This window comes from Acromyrmex echinatior, chromosome 10, assembly GCF_024713525.1.
Source record: "Acromyrmex echinatior isolate Ae372 chromosome 10, ASM2471352v2, whole genome shotgun sequence".
Taxonomy (NCBI): domain Eukaryota; kingdom Metazoa; phylum Arthropoda; class Insecta; order Hymenoptera; family Formicidae; genus Acromyrmex; species Acromyrmex echinatior.
In genome coordinates, this window is record NC_141861.1 from 7905720 (window position 1) to 7924541 (window position 18822).

Consider the following 18822-nt stretch of genomic DNA (forward strand, 5'->3'; position numbering starts at 1 on the left):
TAATTTCCGTGTAAATTCATGCGTAGCGAATCGTTTGAATTATTATGAAAACAAAGTGTAATGAATGAGCAGCCGCAGTTGCTGTTATCCTCTTTCTAACATTGTCACATATTTTGCATAACAAGGTTCAAACGGACCACCAAACATGATAAATACTTTTTAATCTACGCACAAGTGAAGAAAACGAGCTAATGGCTTTTCTAAACATCCCGTCGACACACATCGACATAACCGCGATAGCCATGTGTTGTTAATTTCTTTATCAAAGTAATAAATATCAGATTCCATGATTTTACTTGCCGCAAGATTTTAATCGAAAATTTATATGGTAATTCCGTATTAAAACCGTTACGTTAATAGAACGTTGATTTATTTTCTCAATTTATTGTACAGAATCTATTTATGTAAAAATAAATTTATGTCAGGAAATTTTTATTTTATAACTCTGGAAATTTTTATAAACTATTATATATTGTTTACGGCAGTTTATGTCAGTTTTTAAATTAATAGCAAAAAAAAGAAATACGAGAAAATAAACAAACTTTTGACATGTTAGACACGAAGAAAGTTGAAGCAATTTGAGGAGGCAAAAGTAATCACAGGAAGTTTAAACTTTTCCACGTCATTCTAATCTAAATTAAGTGATTTTCTTTTAAAAGCTTATACCTCACTTCCGTCCTATTTTCGACCTGAATACATTATTCATCATTGTAGCATCATCTACTCGTCGACACGGCGTGAAATCTCAATTAAGACGGTTATACGAAAGGAGCCGGTGGGTTTCTCGTTAGAAAATATTCCCTCCTGAAAATTCGTCATGGATCTACGCGCTTGTCAACTTATTCGCTAATTCGCCAGTACTTTCTCCCGGATCCTGAGCACTCCTCGCGCGAAACATTCCATGGTATCCTCCGCTCTCTACGAGAGAGTTCTCAGCCGCCCCGTTCCTAAGGTTATCTACCCGACTTCTCTCCGTCGTTTTCTTTCGCCCACCGTCCTGCTCGATCTCGGCTGCTGCCTCTCGCACTCGAATCTTTTGCGGCCGCGAGTTAGCGTGCAGCCGCGTTCTGTCTCTTCGCGCCCACACGAAAGAATGATAGCTTCGCTAATAGGTAGATTAGCCACGCGTAAATGTTACGGTAATACGATTAGCGTCAGAGAAAGGTCGACGCTAATTAATATGTTGTGCGTACCTTGCACTCGGCAAATCGCACGGAACTTACTTTAAAGACTCTTTTAATGTAAGACTTGTTACAGAAATTAAGTGTCTAAAACGGTAAACAAGATGTAAGATCAAAGGCCAGAATAAACGAGTAAAGTATATATAAGAAACTGAGAACGAGGTTCGTTACTCTATGTGACATTCCCCTCCGCGATTCCGGATATAATATAATATAAGTATATATTGTTTAAATGACATCTGTCTAGTCTTTTAGTTACTATATTGGTACATAGAAGCTTCTTCAACATAGAAGCAATTTTAAGAATATTCTATACTTGCAAAAATTTCATATCTAACGCTATTACTCTTCGATTTATTTATAAAATAGGATTGATATTGGAATAATTATATTTATTGTTGAAAAAGGAATATTTTTACTCTTAAATGAAAAAGTTTTAAATCCAGAAAATGATCTAATTACTATATATAGTATATCGATATTGATCCGAGTATTATGGTACCAGGATACGTTATAATATTAAATTTTTTAATTTATTCTAAATACACATACATGATGAAAAACAATACACATACATGATATAATAAAAAACATACATGTATAAACTTAAATTTATGTGTTACTTTGCCTCGAATAAATCAATTTAATTCAAATCTTATTTAATTCGAAGGAAGATAATAAAAATTAATCTAATTTTAATATTTTTTTATACTGCATAAAAGATTGCGATAAAATTAAATCAAGAATATTCTTATTTTATCAGAAATCTTTTCTAAGAGAATATAAATAAAAAAGACTTATATATTGCTTTTTCGAGTCTTTTCGACGTTTTGCATACCATAAATTAGTGGCTAATATAGCATTTTTATTTTTATTTTTTATTTATCTTTTACAATTTATTTATCTTATACAATTTCTCTAATTATATTTAAATAACTGAGAATGACTAACAAGTAAAGTCGAAACGTTCGTTCGTTCCATATATTAATGATTGTAAAAAACTCTCACATCTTTTATATTACAGTTTAATATCTTAATAAACTTTTATCTTATTTTTAAGCTCATGTTTGACCTATCTTTCTATTCATTTGTTATCTTTTAAATATACTTATATCTACAACGATAAAAGAAGATTAAAATATAAGGCGCAATGGTATCACGATATGAACGACGACCGTTCCCTCGATCTCGAAACAATTCACCGTCGCCCTAGCCGTCTGGCGAACACGGTAGACGGAGCCGAGAGTAGTCAGGGGCCCTGACCGTGGAAAGCAGAAAGAACTCAGGAAGGAAAAGAAGCCGCGGCACCCGAACCACCGGCGGTGGTAGTGCGCGTTCAAGGGCCCACGATGGTAGTGGGGCATCCGCAAGAGGGAGACCAGCCACAACAGCGAGGAGAAGGAACGACGATACATATATTCGTGCATACATGTACATATCCGCGTACACGTACCGCGAATACAAGATGGGGAGAGGGTAGGAGAGGGGGGAGGCGATCATTCTCGGAACTCGGGTGACCTCCCCCGGTGCAACTGGCGAACAGCCGGACCCGACGGGTTAACTGTACAACCACTTATATACCTCGAGATGCCGTAGGAATGCGGCGACGATGATGCCGTCGTTCCATGAAATAACGCGCGACATGCCGCGGCATGACATACCTCTCGTCGAGAATCATGCGTGTCCGCGCGAAGAACAGCCTGCGGGTAGAGAGAACCACCTTAGACTGGATGATCCCTGCGCGAGAGCGCGGATCACGTCATTCATTCACCTGTGCCGCCTCTACCGTTGACCGCCTCTACCGAACCTGTCGTCGTTCTGCTGCCAACTCGTCAACTGATCTATTGTTCCCCGTAAATCCCGACCGTTTGCGGATCGACGATTCATTCGAGTCGGATCGCGGAAGAGCCTTCTGCATCGCGTCTAAATCGCTCGAGCATCAACTTTTTTCACCTCGGATTGATTCGCTTGCGTTCACGTGCTGATTGTCTAATCACATTTTTGTGGGCGACGCGAACGCGCTGATTTTTCGCGACATTAACGGCAACATTTTTATACATTTTTATTATAATGGGAATGGGAAGAGAGTAGGTTTTTATTGCTTTATTCAGATATTTAGATGTTTTACTCTTGTATGTGATAATCCTACTTTCGAATAATGTATCTTTTTGTTTGTAAAATTTTTAGAATGCCTAATTAATTTTTGACTTGCACTCTGCAATGAGAAAAGAATAGGTTTTTTATTATTTAATATTATTTAAATGTTTTGCTCTTGTTAGGAATTTTTGAATAATACCGCTGTTTTCTTAAAATTTCTAAAATATTAATTAATTTTTAAACTAAATAAAAATAACTACAAAACGCAACTATCTTGAGAGCAAGACAAAATTATATCGAGATTTTCGAAAATCTTGAAATAATTTAGTTTTCACAACTATATTTATATCGTAATTATTAATTTAAGATGATTGATTTCTCTCTGAATATAAAGGGGAGAGAGAGAGAGAGGGAGAGAGAGAGAGAGAGAGAGAGAGATACTCGCAAAATGCTGTTTGTCAAGTCGTGAAATATGATTACTAACAACGAATGAGTCTGAAGCCCCAGAACGACTTGTTCGTTGCAGCGTTCACCTCGTAAAGTCCGGCGCTCATGAATATCGAATTACGGGAGCTAGATCGCGGAAGATCTTCGTTACCTCGTTCCACGTACCAGAACCGAAGGGTTTTTCTTCGTTTCGGTCGCTTCGCGCGCATGTGGCTCTGTCCGGTTTGGTCGAGTCATTCATTCGAATAGTTAGTCTCGTCTATGAAGTCCAGTACCGTTTTCTCACTTTTTATGGACCTTAGAATTGGATCATTTCGCTAACCGAACAAGTCTCTCTCGGTCGTTCCCCGTCTTCAATTCAGCTCCGATCATAGGGTTCTTGTCAGACCCCACGGTTCCAGTTTTATAAGAATACTATTATCGTTGATCCTGAGAATTCCATTGAAGCTCCACCGATAGACAGAAAGAGAGGAAATAAGAGATGGATAACGCTGACATACTTATGCTCTCGCAGCTGCATTATAATTAATTTCGCAATTGCTTTCGAAGAGATACTAACCATCGACAAGCAAGTAAACTTTACTTCGTTTACTTTCGCAAAAGTCGCAAGGATTGATCTTTGATTAATTCTTACTCTACTGTCGTGTGAGTTCAAATAGGAACTAGAAATACGTTAGAAATTATTTTTAAACTGACTCGCACTTTTCCTCGAAATATTTTCATTTTGCGTAACTCAATATAAATAAATAACTCATTTTACATCCCATGAAATTCAGTCCGTCCACGTCAATTCGTTCGCGAGGCTTCCTCGTGAGCTCGCAAAGTTCAACCTCGACTCGCTCGGAGTAGTGAATGGAAGGATTCGTCGCGGGATTGGCAGAACGCGGGGACGAGAGCGAGATGAGATCAGAGAGAGAGATGATATTCCGAAGTTGAGGAGAATTCTGCGGCGACGGTGTGCAATATGTGAGATATCCCTTTGGCTTGTGCGCCGTGTTAGATTGTGTACGCGATCCCGTCGTTCATTCACCTGTTACGTCTCTCTCCCGCCGTTCCTTTCCTCCTTCGTTCCATCCTGCTCGTTCGCTCGCCCGTTCGCTCTCGCTGCCTGCCTTTCTCCCTCATTCTTCGACGTGATTCTACCATGCTATTACTTGTACCATAGATCACGCTCGGTGGTCCGCGAGGTCGCGGAAAAGAGAGACAGAGATGAACGGAGGTCGAGGAAAGAGGTCTCGCGAACTTGCAACGAAGCTAACGTTCTATCTCTTCTATATCGATCGCGTCACTAATGCGTGATTATTTTTGCGGATATCGTATAAATTGTTTTTTATGCCTCGTATTTTATTTTACATTAGTTATATTTGAAAAATCGTGTAAATTAGATGTTAATCTTAATTAGTATTCCAGTGGATCCGATATTTTTTTAATTATTATACGTTGTGAAAAATAAATAAGTTTAAGTTACACTTATTCCTTGGATTTCTGTCTTCAAAATGAAACAAATCGTTCAATTGTGTTAATTTTAAGCAAAGGAACATTAACTTAAAGTACACTAAATTTAAAACTACACTTAATTTAAAGAATACACCCGGAAATATTATATAAGGAAAGAACGATAAAGTATTTAAAAATTCAGTTAGACACGGATTTGGAAATAAGTTTATTAGATTATCAAAATAATCATGTAAAACTTGATGTAGAATATTCAAACTGATTGTTAAAATGTCAAAACTTTTTGCAGTATTGCTCATCATACTTGAATTTCTTACATAATTATTTTGATGGTCCAATAAAATTATTTTCAGATCTGTGTCTACTTACACTTTTAAATATGTACTTCGGCAAAATTGTTCTTTCTGTTACTAATCAAGAAAATTTTGGAGCGAATATCATTTAGGATGAACATATCTATAGATTTGCAGGTTGATTGTGTAATAATCAAACTTGATTTATACGTACCGAGTAACACCCAATCTAAATTAACGTATTTAACTTTATGTATATAAATATAAATGTACGGAAGCCTGAATGATCTGTGGCGAATGGATATTCAATATTGCAACAAACAATTAATGTCAAGGATACTTGTTACGTATTACGTCCATTTACTTATGGTTAGTCCGCCAATGATTTTACCTGTTGCCAAGCATTATAGTCCGCGTAACTCGAAGCGAAACTCGAGGCTTTGTCGTTCATTGACATCTTATTTATGAGCGGCGATCCTGGTCGAGTAAGCTTAGCCGTTCTTCGGTAGGCATGAAAGAGCGAGCGGTACATACGGCTGTATCTAGAAGAAGCCTCGCGGCTCTCCAAGCGCTTCGCTCCGATCGCAGAGATAGAAAAATCTGGAGAATGTCGAAGCTGTCGACCAGTTTCAAGAACTCACTGCCACATCGAAGAAAGAGAGAAAGATTATGCGTGTGTATGTGTGTGTATACATGCGCAAGTTGATTCTAGCACGGAGCCACCTTGTCTCCTTTGGTTTCGTTCTTATCGTGTTAAGTCCTTTTCTCTTTCTCTCCCTTCCTATCTCTTTTCTTCACTTTTTCCCTAATTTGGTGACGACGGTATGGCCCCTATTTTTGCATACCGACGTTGCAGTTCATCGGTGCACAACCTTACGGAATTCGCAAATAGATGCTTCTTACGCTCAGTGGAAGATCGAAGTATCTTGATACGACTGGCACGGAAATGTCACGAGACTTATGTACTGGAACTCAATCGAAAAGAATCGTTCATCATAGAAAATGAGTTATATAGAAAATTTTATTAATAATGTTACTTAATCCTAATTAGTATTTGTTTTGAAATTTTTTTAACTTGTATTTGCGGATTCAGCGTACTTTAAATGAATGTATCTTAAAATAATTAATGATTTTTTTTCTTTTGAAGGACAAAATTTGAGAAATAAGATTATCTAACTAAAACTTATAAAAACTACGTCAACTTATAAAAAAACATTTGAAAAATTTATAAATAATTTTTTATTATATTTGGTGCATAAATATCTACTGGATTTGTGAATACCAATTAGGATTAAAAAAATTTTTAAGCAAGAACTTATAGTTTTAATTCACACTGAAAAAATTTTAATCATTTTTAGTTCAATGATCGTTCGCTTAATGTCCGATTTAATGTAGTTAATTCATTGATACAATAATTGGATTCATTTATATAACTATATATTCATTCTTGCAATGAATTCTAGTAATAGTTTTATAACATAAATCATGAGAGAATTCATTGGATCAGTTTTCATTATTTTTTCATAATTCAATGAATATTTTATTGTAATATTTGCATACAGTTTTGGTTCAGTGCATAATTAATTAAGTGTACAAACAAATTAAAAGTAACGACACTCTGAATTTTGTTTTGCACAGAAATCTCGCGATCGGGATCGGGATACAAAACTTCCCTGAAGGATTAGCGGTGGCTTTGCCCCTTCAAGCTGCCGGGATTAGCACGTTGAAGAGCTTCTGGTATGGCCAGCTCTCGGGGATGGTGGAGCCTATTGCTGGTGTCCTCGGCGCAGCTGGAGTGACGCTCGCTGCACCTGCACTACCTTATGCACTTGCCTTCGCGGCCGGTGCGATGATCTACGTTGTGATCGACGACATTATCCCGGAAGCGCATCAAAGGTATGTACCGTATAATCCACTTGTCCGGAAAAATTTGAAACTGCAAAACGACTCCTATTTACGCTTTTTTACAATGTTCCAAATAACGGACGCTTAACTCGCTCTCGAGATCGCTGCAACGCGATAGGAGTCTTTCTCGAAAATGTACAAATGACGTGATCTCAAGTTTATTCGAGCCTCGAAGCTATTCGACAAAAATCATAGATAATAAACCTGTTGAATGTTACCGATATCGACTACAACTACATTTCCGGTAAGGAACTTTATGGTCGCGTATTGGAAAATGCACGTGTTATTGAAAAAGAGTGGAAGGTGGTGTTGAATGCAGAAGGGTGAAGCCGGTTCGCGAAAAGGGAGTTGGGCGCAACTCGTTCCCTTAACTGGTTCCGGCTTCTCCTCATTCTTTTTTCTCTCCCTTCTCCTCTCTCTCGCTCTCACTCTTTCTCTTCGTTTTTTTTAAACACCGTTTACATCAGAGGCACCAGTCCACAGTGCACTTGCACCCATTTCCGTCTCACGTTTCACCCTCTGCCCATTCACGACGAATTAGAAATCCAGACCTAGTCTTGGAGTCAGAAGGACGGAAGGCGCTTTTCCCACCAACACAATAGTCCTTTATTTCGGGATTTATTCTCTCATCCTCGGGCGCGGATGCGCGGATAGCCGTTCGATGGCAATCTTTTGACAACGCGCGATCCTCCAATCCAATCATCCTTCTCTTTGACAATGAATGTAAGCGTTATTTTTTCGTTCACAATTGTAACCAGTACACAGTTTCATTTATTATCGCTCTTTGTTTTTTTAGAAATATTATCTACACTATATAAAATAAATAATACCGATCAATTTGTAGATACTTAAGAAGACAGTATGTACGATCAATTACGCAATCAAAATTTAGATTGCCAGCTCAACGCAGCAGTCGTGTAAAACTTTATATTTATATATATCTTTTCTATATTTCTTTTATAACTTATTAGATTTATGAAATTTATATCAAGTTAACTGAAAATAATTTCTTTCATTCGTTTTATTTAATATCCGTTTATTTAATTTTATATCACGTAATAGGTTATCAGCTTTGCGATCGGTTAATTAATGGTCAACCTAACGTGACGAACTCATATATACTGTAACTCATGTATACCCTTTACTTGTATATTCTTCATTCGATCCGAAGTCGCTAGAATTCAGCGAGATCATTCCGGCGACCGCGCGAAATGTCCGGATTCCATTTTGACCGTACAGAGCACCGAAGCGCATAAATATAGAGAGGAAAAAATTCGTGTCGCGTATGTCCTATGAATTTCTACTCCGTGTCAAGCGGACGCGCACACATGTACCTCTACATACATACTCGCACGCACAAACGTATATCCAAGTATCTACGATGTCCGTATTCGAGAGCGATTACGGTACAATGGCGCGTGACGGCAGTGCCGTAGTTAGCGCGCCGCTGGCAAAACGGACGTGGCGAATTTCTTTCCCAGGCCTGGCGGCGGCCTAGCTGAAGAAGGTGCATTGTCATTATAATTGGCTCCTTTTGTATTTCGCGTGCGATCTAACCGCCCGGATACTCGAGCGCGAGCGCACGGTACGCGCGTTCTCTCTCTCTCTCTCTCTCTTTCTCTTTCTCCTTTTCTCGTCGCGATTCTCTCGTCGAGGATCCCCTGAGACAGTCGGCTTCAACTCGCTCCCTCGGGAACCCTCCGGGTGGCCGGAAAACACAAAAGTGAAAACAGATCGCTCGTTCTCTCCCGTCTTTCTTCTTCTACTTCATGGAAACCGTTGCTCGACTTCCACGAAAGAAGAGTCAAGTGATTCTTTTTCGAGGAGAATCAATCGATCTCGAATTGCATTTGCATAGATATGCGTGGTCTAACTTCGTTTTTTTACATGAAAAGAATGGTTTTGTCTAAAAATGTCGTGTATCTAAAAATTTAGCTGTAAGATACAGAAAATAAATTTTGTTGGAACATTAAGATAATTAGATATATTAGACTTTATCAAACGCAAAAATTACAATTGCCAAATTTTAAAAACATGTAGACATGGTTTGAAAATATTGTATATACAATTTTAAGCTTAAATAAACGAAATTACTTTCTGATCAACATAATAGCTAATATTTTTAGATATTTCAGTAAAATTGTTCTTTCCGCATAATGTATACAGTAGATATATTTTTGAAATTCTAACAATCACATCCGAGAAGTATGATCAAGCCTTTAGAAGAGATATTTCCTTATTTATATTTTTGTGCATATACAAATGTTAATACGCGTATTATTAGCAAATTGTTATTCCTAAGAAATGGCTATGAATACGCCTGTAAGTGCCGTAAGTGCCCAACTTGCAACCTGTAATATTTGTGTTACTGTCGAGCCATGAGAGTTATACTTGCTAAGTCCACACTTGCTTCATTTCAACGACGTGTAAAAAATTATGGGTTGGACAACGACTTGCATTAACGACTTTCGTAAACTAATCTCGATTAGAAAAAGCTTTTTAAGGGTTAACTAATTGAAACTAGAATTATAAATGAGGAAAAAATTATAAAATTATTTGCGCTTATATGAGCAAAAATTGGGCCACAAATACAACATTAATTTAAGTCCATGAAAAGAGGACAATCGGAATATATGAGATTCCTTCGAATTCCTTCACGACTACGGTACTTTCGACGAGGAACACCGGCAAAAATCGACGCGGCTCGGCTCAATTCGGAACGATCGCCCCTCGTGCAATTTGCATTTTCCTCTGCTCGGCGAAAAGGAACGCTTGCTTCGCCGATGATGTACCCGTGTTATATGTTCGATACAGCCGAGCAACGTAGGAATATTTAAATTTATTATCCTATCTTGAAACTTTCACTTACATATTCGCACTCGAATGTCAAGTTGGCCGATGTTTCCTTCTGCAATTGTGCAGTTTTGATTATGAGCTTTATAAAACTAGCAGAACCGAATCAGTAGAATCAAATCGGACCTTTTTATCGGAATTTTTAGTACTCATTTTATTTTACTAAATTGTTTTAATGGTAATTTTGTACCGTGTGCCATTTCGAAAAAAATCGTGATAATGCTACCTTAATATTAAGATGGCAGGACTAATTTAAAATAAAAGAAAAAAAGAAAAATAATATCAGAAATCAATAGAATTGAATTTGTACTATTTTGTACTATACCAAAAACAATTTTATATTATGTATTATTTCCAAGAAAATAGTAGTGCTGCTAATTTAATATTTAAGTTGGCAAGACTATAAGAAAACAACACAAGGGCAAAAATTAACACAGCTGATTTTATGATATGTACCATTGAATGAAAGTAAGTTAATACTTTACATGGTTTCTCCTTTTAAAATGACTTTATTAGTATATATGTATTTACAATTTATGAAACATTCTACACGTGTCTCATTTTTATCTGTAGTAATACTAATAATATGTTAGCAAATTTAAAAAAATGACAATGTTTCAAAGGTACCCGGTTTGACGTAGATTGTAAGTATATACTAATAAAGTCATTTTAAGGAGAAAACATGTAAAGTATTAACTTACGTTCAATGGTACAAATTCAGCTGTGCATGTCTACATCCAAGTGTGTAATAAGTGCTTTCATATATGTATGTGATTTATAACCATTAGATAGTGCATTAGCACATAGTGCGCACTGATGCATAGTAAAGCCATTGTACAGTAATTTAATCTGAGTGTAAAAATAAAATGCAAACATTTCGAATTATAAAATATTTTAAAATATTTTACTTACAGCATAATGAAGTGTATTGAGTATTTTAATTTAATCGATTTCTATATTTATAATGAACACATATCCTTACATCAATTTATGTACGATGAGTTTAATGTGCATCAGTGCGTACTGAGTGCATCCAATTGAATTCGCTGTTATTGTTAGTTTTCCATATAAAAACAACTATTATACACATTTAAATGTATACATCTATTTTTGTATGCAGAATAATGTATATTATTTTAATGTTAAAACTCAATCACACATATATAAAATCATTTATTACATACTTTGATTTGTGTATCAATCCAGAAGTCAATGCGATTTAATACACGAAGTATTCAATAATATGATATGATGTTCGAACATGAATAGTTTCAAAGTTTTAAGAAATGAGGAAGTACCGGGAGAATATTAAATTTTATCGCGAAGAGTACAACGTACTGTCAGTATCACGTCATGCTGAATAAAGGATAAATCGGATCGAGGATCGGTTCTTAGCGGATGCGTTTGTTTAGCGGATGCGAATCGCGACATGACTTGACTCGGCGCCCCAGTTTCGCCGAGCAAGCGACGACGATGACGACGAAGATGACGATGGGGAAGGGGGGGAGCGAACATTGTTATCCCGGCTACCATTGCGATGAGACACGATAATGGCCAATAAAAATACAAATTTTCTGACGCACACCGAAAGGAGGTATTTACCGCGCGGATATGATTGATGTGGTAGAACGCCCACCGAAATACAACGGCGCGTTTCGCCGGCCGTTAAAATTGATGGCCGTGTATAATTTACGAAATCAACAAGCCGTGACGTGCAATACCGGGGTATATACGCGCGGCGCGGCGCGGCACGGCGAGTGTGTGCTTTGTATGTGCTTAATCCCTACTTACTTGCCGCGAAAACCCTTTTATTTCTCGCCATCCTGGGGCTCTCTTTCTCCCAGGTCGTTGCCACGGAGCCATAGGAGCAGAGAAGACGATGACGATAGCGGTGGGCGACGGCGCCAGTGCTGCCTTTTTAATTCCCCGCATTCTTGTTACCCCTCGTTCTCCATCTTGGTCCACCATGTCTTTCTCTCTCTCTCTCTCTCTCTCTTTTGATTTTTACATTCGATCCATACACTACCGATTACACTAATTAAAATTCCCTCCCGCTTCTTTGCCGTTCATGCATCACGCTGCCACCAAATCGTAGATTTTAAAAGAATTTGACACGCGTGCGACCATCCTGTCCTTGTTGGAGTTTTTTGGGAGGCAGAATTACACAGATAAGATTGTGGAAACGAATAATGACTGATAAATTCAACGTTACTATATACATAAGTTGTTATGAATCAAATGGAGCATCTTAAATTTTGAACAGTTTTTTTGCGATTTTATATGCGAATCTCTTCTGGATCTTAATGCGTGTGCCACGCGCGCTTTCTGTTTACAGCGGAAACGGCAAACTCGCCAGCTGGGCCGCCATCGTCGGTTTCTTGGTGATGATGTCCTTAGACGTTGGCCTAGGTTAAGGACATCGTCCCCAAAGTAGTCACGGCGCGTTCACATTCTTGTAAATGTGCATTCAAATCATGTGGTAATGGTAACAAGTGTTCACAGTTTATAACGACGTCTCCTTAATTCGCAGCATTCACCGAATAGTAATGCGTTTTCTCGCAAAGAAGTCAAAAAGTGATGCTAGCGAATATTTTCCAGTGTTTTCGTCCGCCGTTGCGTACGATACTTTTATCCTTAAAGACTCAGGAGAATCGAAGAGTAGCGAAATAAGAAATGTTTCCAATTAGGTTTGAGATGTGCTGTCGTGATTCCTGATAGTCATCGAACGAAACAGAGGTATAAAAAATTATACATATATATATATATATATATATATATATATATATATATATATATATATATAAATATTAATCATATCATACGAAACTATGTTTTAAGACTCGTCTGTATTGATCGATGTTCGATTGACGCTAGTGGAGGCTAAGTTGTGTAATCGCTCAACAATTTTCTAAACCGGTAGATATTTTTCTAGAACGCATTTCACTTCATAAATGTCTTCCTCGTATCTAGTCCTCGTCGAATTCCAGAAATCGAAGACATACGATAACCTGGTTGACTGAACTTAAAATCGAACATCGAAATTAATGTCTGTCAGGATTCACCGAGATAATTGCAAGATACAATTGCGAAAATTCTGTCGGTAGATAAAGCAAATAAAATAACGTACAGCGTCGAGAACTGTTAGGAAAAAATCAACGTCTCAAGCAATTTTTTCATTAGAAGTATCCAATACGTAGATAGATTTATATAGATATTATGATATATTATATACAAGGTGTCTCAAAACCCACGTCCTTTTAAGAACGAATTCTTTGGAACATTCTAAGATGAAAATGTTGAGGTTATAATAGTTTTAAAATAGTTTTTATAATAGTTTTTAAATTAGCGTATATATATATATATATATATATATATATATATATATATATATATATATATATATATACATACATACATACATGCATGCATACATATATACTTTCGTAGTATACAAAAGGTTGTGTACAAAAAATGTCAAGCTATTTGTTCCTGAAAATATCTGCGATATTTCTTATATATTAAATTGACCTATGTGAGCGAATTAATAACGCATTCTGAGTATCCAAAAAAGAAAAAATTCTGCACAAAGTATTTTTAAAAAATAGGGTTTTTTATTTTTGATTCTATTAATTATTGAAATCTCGCTGTGTGTTTTGGGAAACACTAGGTTTTTTGTTTTAACACATTCCGATTATAAACAACAAAAAACATCAACATCATTATAAAAAACAAAAAACAATAACAGATGAATATGTGAATAGCATCATGGTGTAAGAACAGATGTAATATTGCGTATAATGATAGCTGAATATAATTTGAGGCAAATTTCTGATTAGTGATAAATTTTTAATAGTGGCTTTATATTGGATTATAAAATTTGAAGCTAATTTCTAATTGGTCACAAATGTTGTCATTACTTGGAACGACTGCGTATTCTTGAAATTGATTCACTTTGGCTTTCTTACATTATGAATAACACAACTAGTATGAAACATACTAAGTATGAAAATGTCTTTTTTGTTTGAGATAGATCGTGTGTCGTATTAATAATATTCCGATTATCACGGAGAAAAATTTTTCTTATTAGAATTTATCCTAAAATCACTAATGATAAATCGTAGGACAATATGATATTTCAAATATTATAATTTTATGTGATTTTCTCTAATTTAAGTTACGTTCCAAAACTCTCTCTGAGGAAAATTTTACTTGAAATATATAGTGCACACAACATATTCTATAGCATATAGAGTAAAATCTTTCTCAGAGAGGAAGTTTTGGAACGTAGCCTTAATATGTTTGATTAATTTTACTAAAAAAATATAGTAAAATTTCAGTAATTTTAAAATATTTTAAATAATTCATGATTCCTTATTGTTTTATACAGATACCAAATAGCGATAAATATATAAAATGCCTTATTTAAATCTAATAATTTAATAACATAATAACAACTAATCTATATTAAAATGTAATATGTTAATTTTACTCATTGTAAATACTTTACTATAGAATAATTTATATGTACAATTTACTTGGTAATTTTTATTATTAATTATAGAAAAATTTCTTTTATATATTTCCAAAATTTTTATTATTACCATATTATTTAATAGATTGTTAAAAATTGTTCTACATTTATCACTTGATAACATTTGTAGCGAATTTTAAAATAAAGAAAAATTCTCTTTATGTACTTAGTGATATAAAACTTGTAATTTTCAATTTTCATGTCTTGAATAGTGGATTCAAATTGCTTATCACTTTCCTATTTTTTACAGTCCGTCACTTTTATATCATGTTTTTAGTATCTTATATATTGAAAAATGTTATTATCTTATTAAAAAATTATATTGTAATACATATTTATTATATATAATATTTTAATTTTTAATAATATTTTTATCAGCAACAATTGAGTTAACTGATCATTTTGTTATTACTTATATTTCATTAAAAATAAAATAAAATTTTATTTTAAAGTTTTTTTCATCTTTTCACACTCATATATATCTTTTTATTCAGAACGAAGTTAAAGTGGTAGATAGAATCAAGATTATCTAATAAAATCATTTTGATATTATCTTTTCTCAACGTATCCAATGTTCTCCGAAGACCATCGATTGTTTCATTAATTAGTTTCAAAAATACCTATATTATTACTTAACCAACATCTGAGTAAATGTTGGTATTCACGAAATCTAAACTGGTTTGACCACGGAATTAGTTTGTTCTCAAATCAACATTCGCGTGTTTCCGATTCACTGCCGCCTTATTCATTCCCCTCTAATGAGAGGCCTACCATCGCATTATGCAAATTCGTTTGCGCCTTTCTGAAACGGAGTTTTCTCGAAAGAGTACGAATTTCGCAACTTGCATGTGTCTCTCGTGCGCGCACGCAATCACCGACTATGCTCTCGTGCCTGGTAGGCAATAAATATGCGTATAGGTAAACCTATACGCATATTTATTGCGTTACAATGTGCCCTTTCTAATCACAGACCGCGCGCACGATGCAATTTCGTTCTTGTAGCGACGTGCCGTTTATCTCAGAGCACGTAACGAGGTTGCCATTATACCCGTTGGCGCAAAAATAGATCACCTCGCGGATACACGACTCTCTCGTCTACGATATTTCCTTTAAAGAAACATCTAAATCATCGAATAATTGGTCATTATGAAAACAAATGTAACGCTATTTAAAAAAGAATAAGTGACCTTGAATTTTTGAAAAAAAGATTCAATTCTTTTGGACCACAAGTTATAGTATGAAATAGATGAATGTTTCTTTACAGTTTTTATTTTAAACTATTGCAAAAATCTACACTATTGTAAACTGTTAGGAACGTCCTGTATATATGTATATAAAAGAAAAATGTCTGGTTGGATTAATTGGAATTCTGATTAAAAATGGACGAAACAAAATTTTCTAGAAATCTTCTGAAATCTACTAAATTCTCGTTGAAATAAACGAAATTTGGATTGACATCATCAAAATCTTAATTCTGGTTCGTCCATTTTTAACCAGATATTTTTCTCAATGTATATATGAAATTTTTAGTTTATCAACAAAAATAAACTTGGACTCTCGGTCATTCAACAATAAAAATGTAAATATTTTCAAATCAAACGGACAAGTGAGAGTGACTCTCCGGATTCTTTTGTATATTCTTGAAATATGTTTATTTTGCAAATTTAATATAAGTTTTGACGCCGTAGAAGACATACTTAAAGACAATCATAAGCACAGACAAATGTTGCAAAAATTGTTTAAAAAAATAAACTTCTCATTTTGGCAAACAACGATGTCATTGTTTTCCAAAAATCAACTGATAGAAAAGAGCCCGAACTAAGAAATTCGAGGCCACACCCGTTGCGAACCGGAAAAAATACTGCGAAACACACAAGCATTATTTTGTTGAAGATGGCTCAAAGTGAACCGAAACGTTCGAGACTTTTAAAATATTTATATTTTTATTGTTATATCGTCGGAACTTTAGCTGTGTTCAGCAGAGAAAACTAATCAGTGAACGCTCAGTGATTCTTTAATACGATCAGTGCTCACACTTATATCCAGCAAAGAATCAATCGTGTTAAAGAATCACTGAGCGCTCACTGATCAGTTTTTTTCTACTGAACGCAGATATTGAGTTTTCTAACTCTAAAATGTAATTTCTTTATATGAGTAATTCACACATGACAAACTATGAACGTAAATCTTTCGTATTCTGTTTTTATTATTAAGATAGTTGCGAGATCGACATTTCTCGATAGACGTATTCGCAGCAATTGAAAGGCACAAATCGATCATTGATATCCGATTCTCGACGCTGTACGCTTATATAAGATACAGAGACTATATTTTGATACATGCTGTCGGTAAACCATCTTAAAGTATTAGCAATATATGTATGCGCACGTATGTATGAAGCTGTGGTGTAAGACGACAAGATGGAACCTTGTCGTGGATGACAGCAAGATCATTGGTACGATCAGTTGGTCTCAAATCCTGAAAAGCAATATGGTCGCTTAACATTGATATTATTATTTAGACACATCAATATAATTAATTAATCATGTTGGATTGGGGACCAACTTTTTAATATGATAAGTGTTCTGTTACGCTGTCGCTATTGCGTTACAGCTTGTCCTCTTATTTTTCACATCTAGGATTGTATTTCTCTATATTAATTTTATTAAATAAATCAGATTTGCGGATGTCGAAAAGTATCTTTGGCACGATGGTTTTAACTAACATACCGCGATAAATCGACGAGAACTGTCTGTTTATTAGCATTTATTGGAACAGATCGATGCTGCTTTATAGAATCGATACTTTACAAGATTAAGATTGTCAATTCCAAGAGTCAATTGGACTTTCTTACGAAGAATTTTTCTTGTCGCGTGAACGACCGCTAATAGATCTTCTCGGCGATCCTCAATCTAAACGATCGATACCATTTACAATATTATTCGAAGAAAAGTACCGGCGCTTGGTTTATATTAAACCAGTGCGAATGAGCCGTTCAAGCTTCGATGATAGAAGTGAAGGTCTTCTCGATCAACGTCGACGGCGTCACGTCGATGATTATGACGTGCGCGAGCGGTGCTTTAGCGAAATGTATCTTCTGTAATTAATAATGTAATTATGTAATTATACAGATTATCATATTGTACCTAGATAGTTAGCACAGTCAATTGTAAAATGCGCGCGAACGTTTATGTGAGTTATTAAAATTTACGCCTGCCTGCTGTTTCGTTGATTTGGCGATTAGTACTTTATTGATAGCATATTTTTGTTAATTAAGATACTTTAACCCTTCGATATTGAGATAAAAAAATAGCGACACTTTTACTGAAATTTTTTGGTTCCTGGGTCATCGATTCAAAAAACTGGAATAAAAAAACTAGCGGCTCACGCGTCACTAGCTCAACATAACAAGCTACATAACAAATGAAGTAATTGAAAGCGAAAATGAGGCAGATATAACATTTTGTTGTTTTTTCGTGTGATCCCACGAACCAATCAGTACTTGAGGGTTAATAGCAAATATTATTGTTCGAAAGAAATGCGTTCGCACATCGCGTAATGAATTCTTCTCTCTGCTAACTTCTACTGCCAGAAGGTGCGGTGTTAATTTTTTTCTGATTAAATTAGGTGCCTTCGTAACTTAATTAGGATTACGTTAGGTAGGACACCAGTATTTGGTAAATAGACGGAACGACTGATTCATCATCCGCCTGTTCATTCACGCATAGCTAAAATTGGTAATTCGTCCTGAAACCTTACACGCTGCATATTCCACAGATATTAATTTATCGCGAATTTAATGCTGCGGTGTAATGGTTTTTAAAGATATACAATAAAAAAGAAGTGCAGTAAAGCATATGTAATAAAGTACAGCATATGCACCCGTAAAAAAATTCCATCTTTTCCTTAAAACTAATCTACACGAGAAGAACAATTTTGCAAAAGTATCTAAAAATTTAACTAAGTAGAGCTGAAAATAATTTTGTTGCACTATTAAAATAATGTAATTAAAATTATGCTCAAGCATAACGAACAACGCTGCAGAAAGTTTTGACGTTCT

The 18822-nt window shown here is 35.4% G+C and overlaps 1 protein-coding gene across 6 annotated transcripts in view; it reads left to right on the forward strand.

Moving 5' to 3' along the window:
• Positions 1-18615, forward strand: part of Zip48C (Zinc/iron regulated transporter-related protein 48C) — a 63066-nt gene extending 44451 nt beyond the window's left edge. For 5 of the 6 annotated variants that reach the window (XM_087410481.1, XM_087410482.1, XM_087410483.1 and 2 more), the window contains one exon: positions 7112-9590. In XM_087410481.1, the coding sequence (XP_087266607.1) occupies positions 7112-7466 (355 nt within the window). In that variant the 3' untranslated portion in view covers positions 7467-9590. Of the gene's footprint in view, positions 1-7111; positions 9591-12566 lie in introns of those variants that run through there. The other variant, XM_011065480.2, reaches the window with a different exon arrangement.
• Positions 18616-18822: the final 207 nt, after the last annotated feature.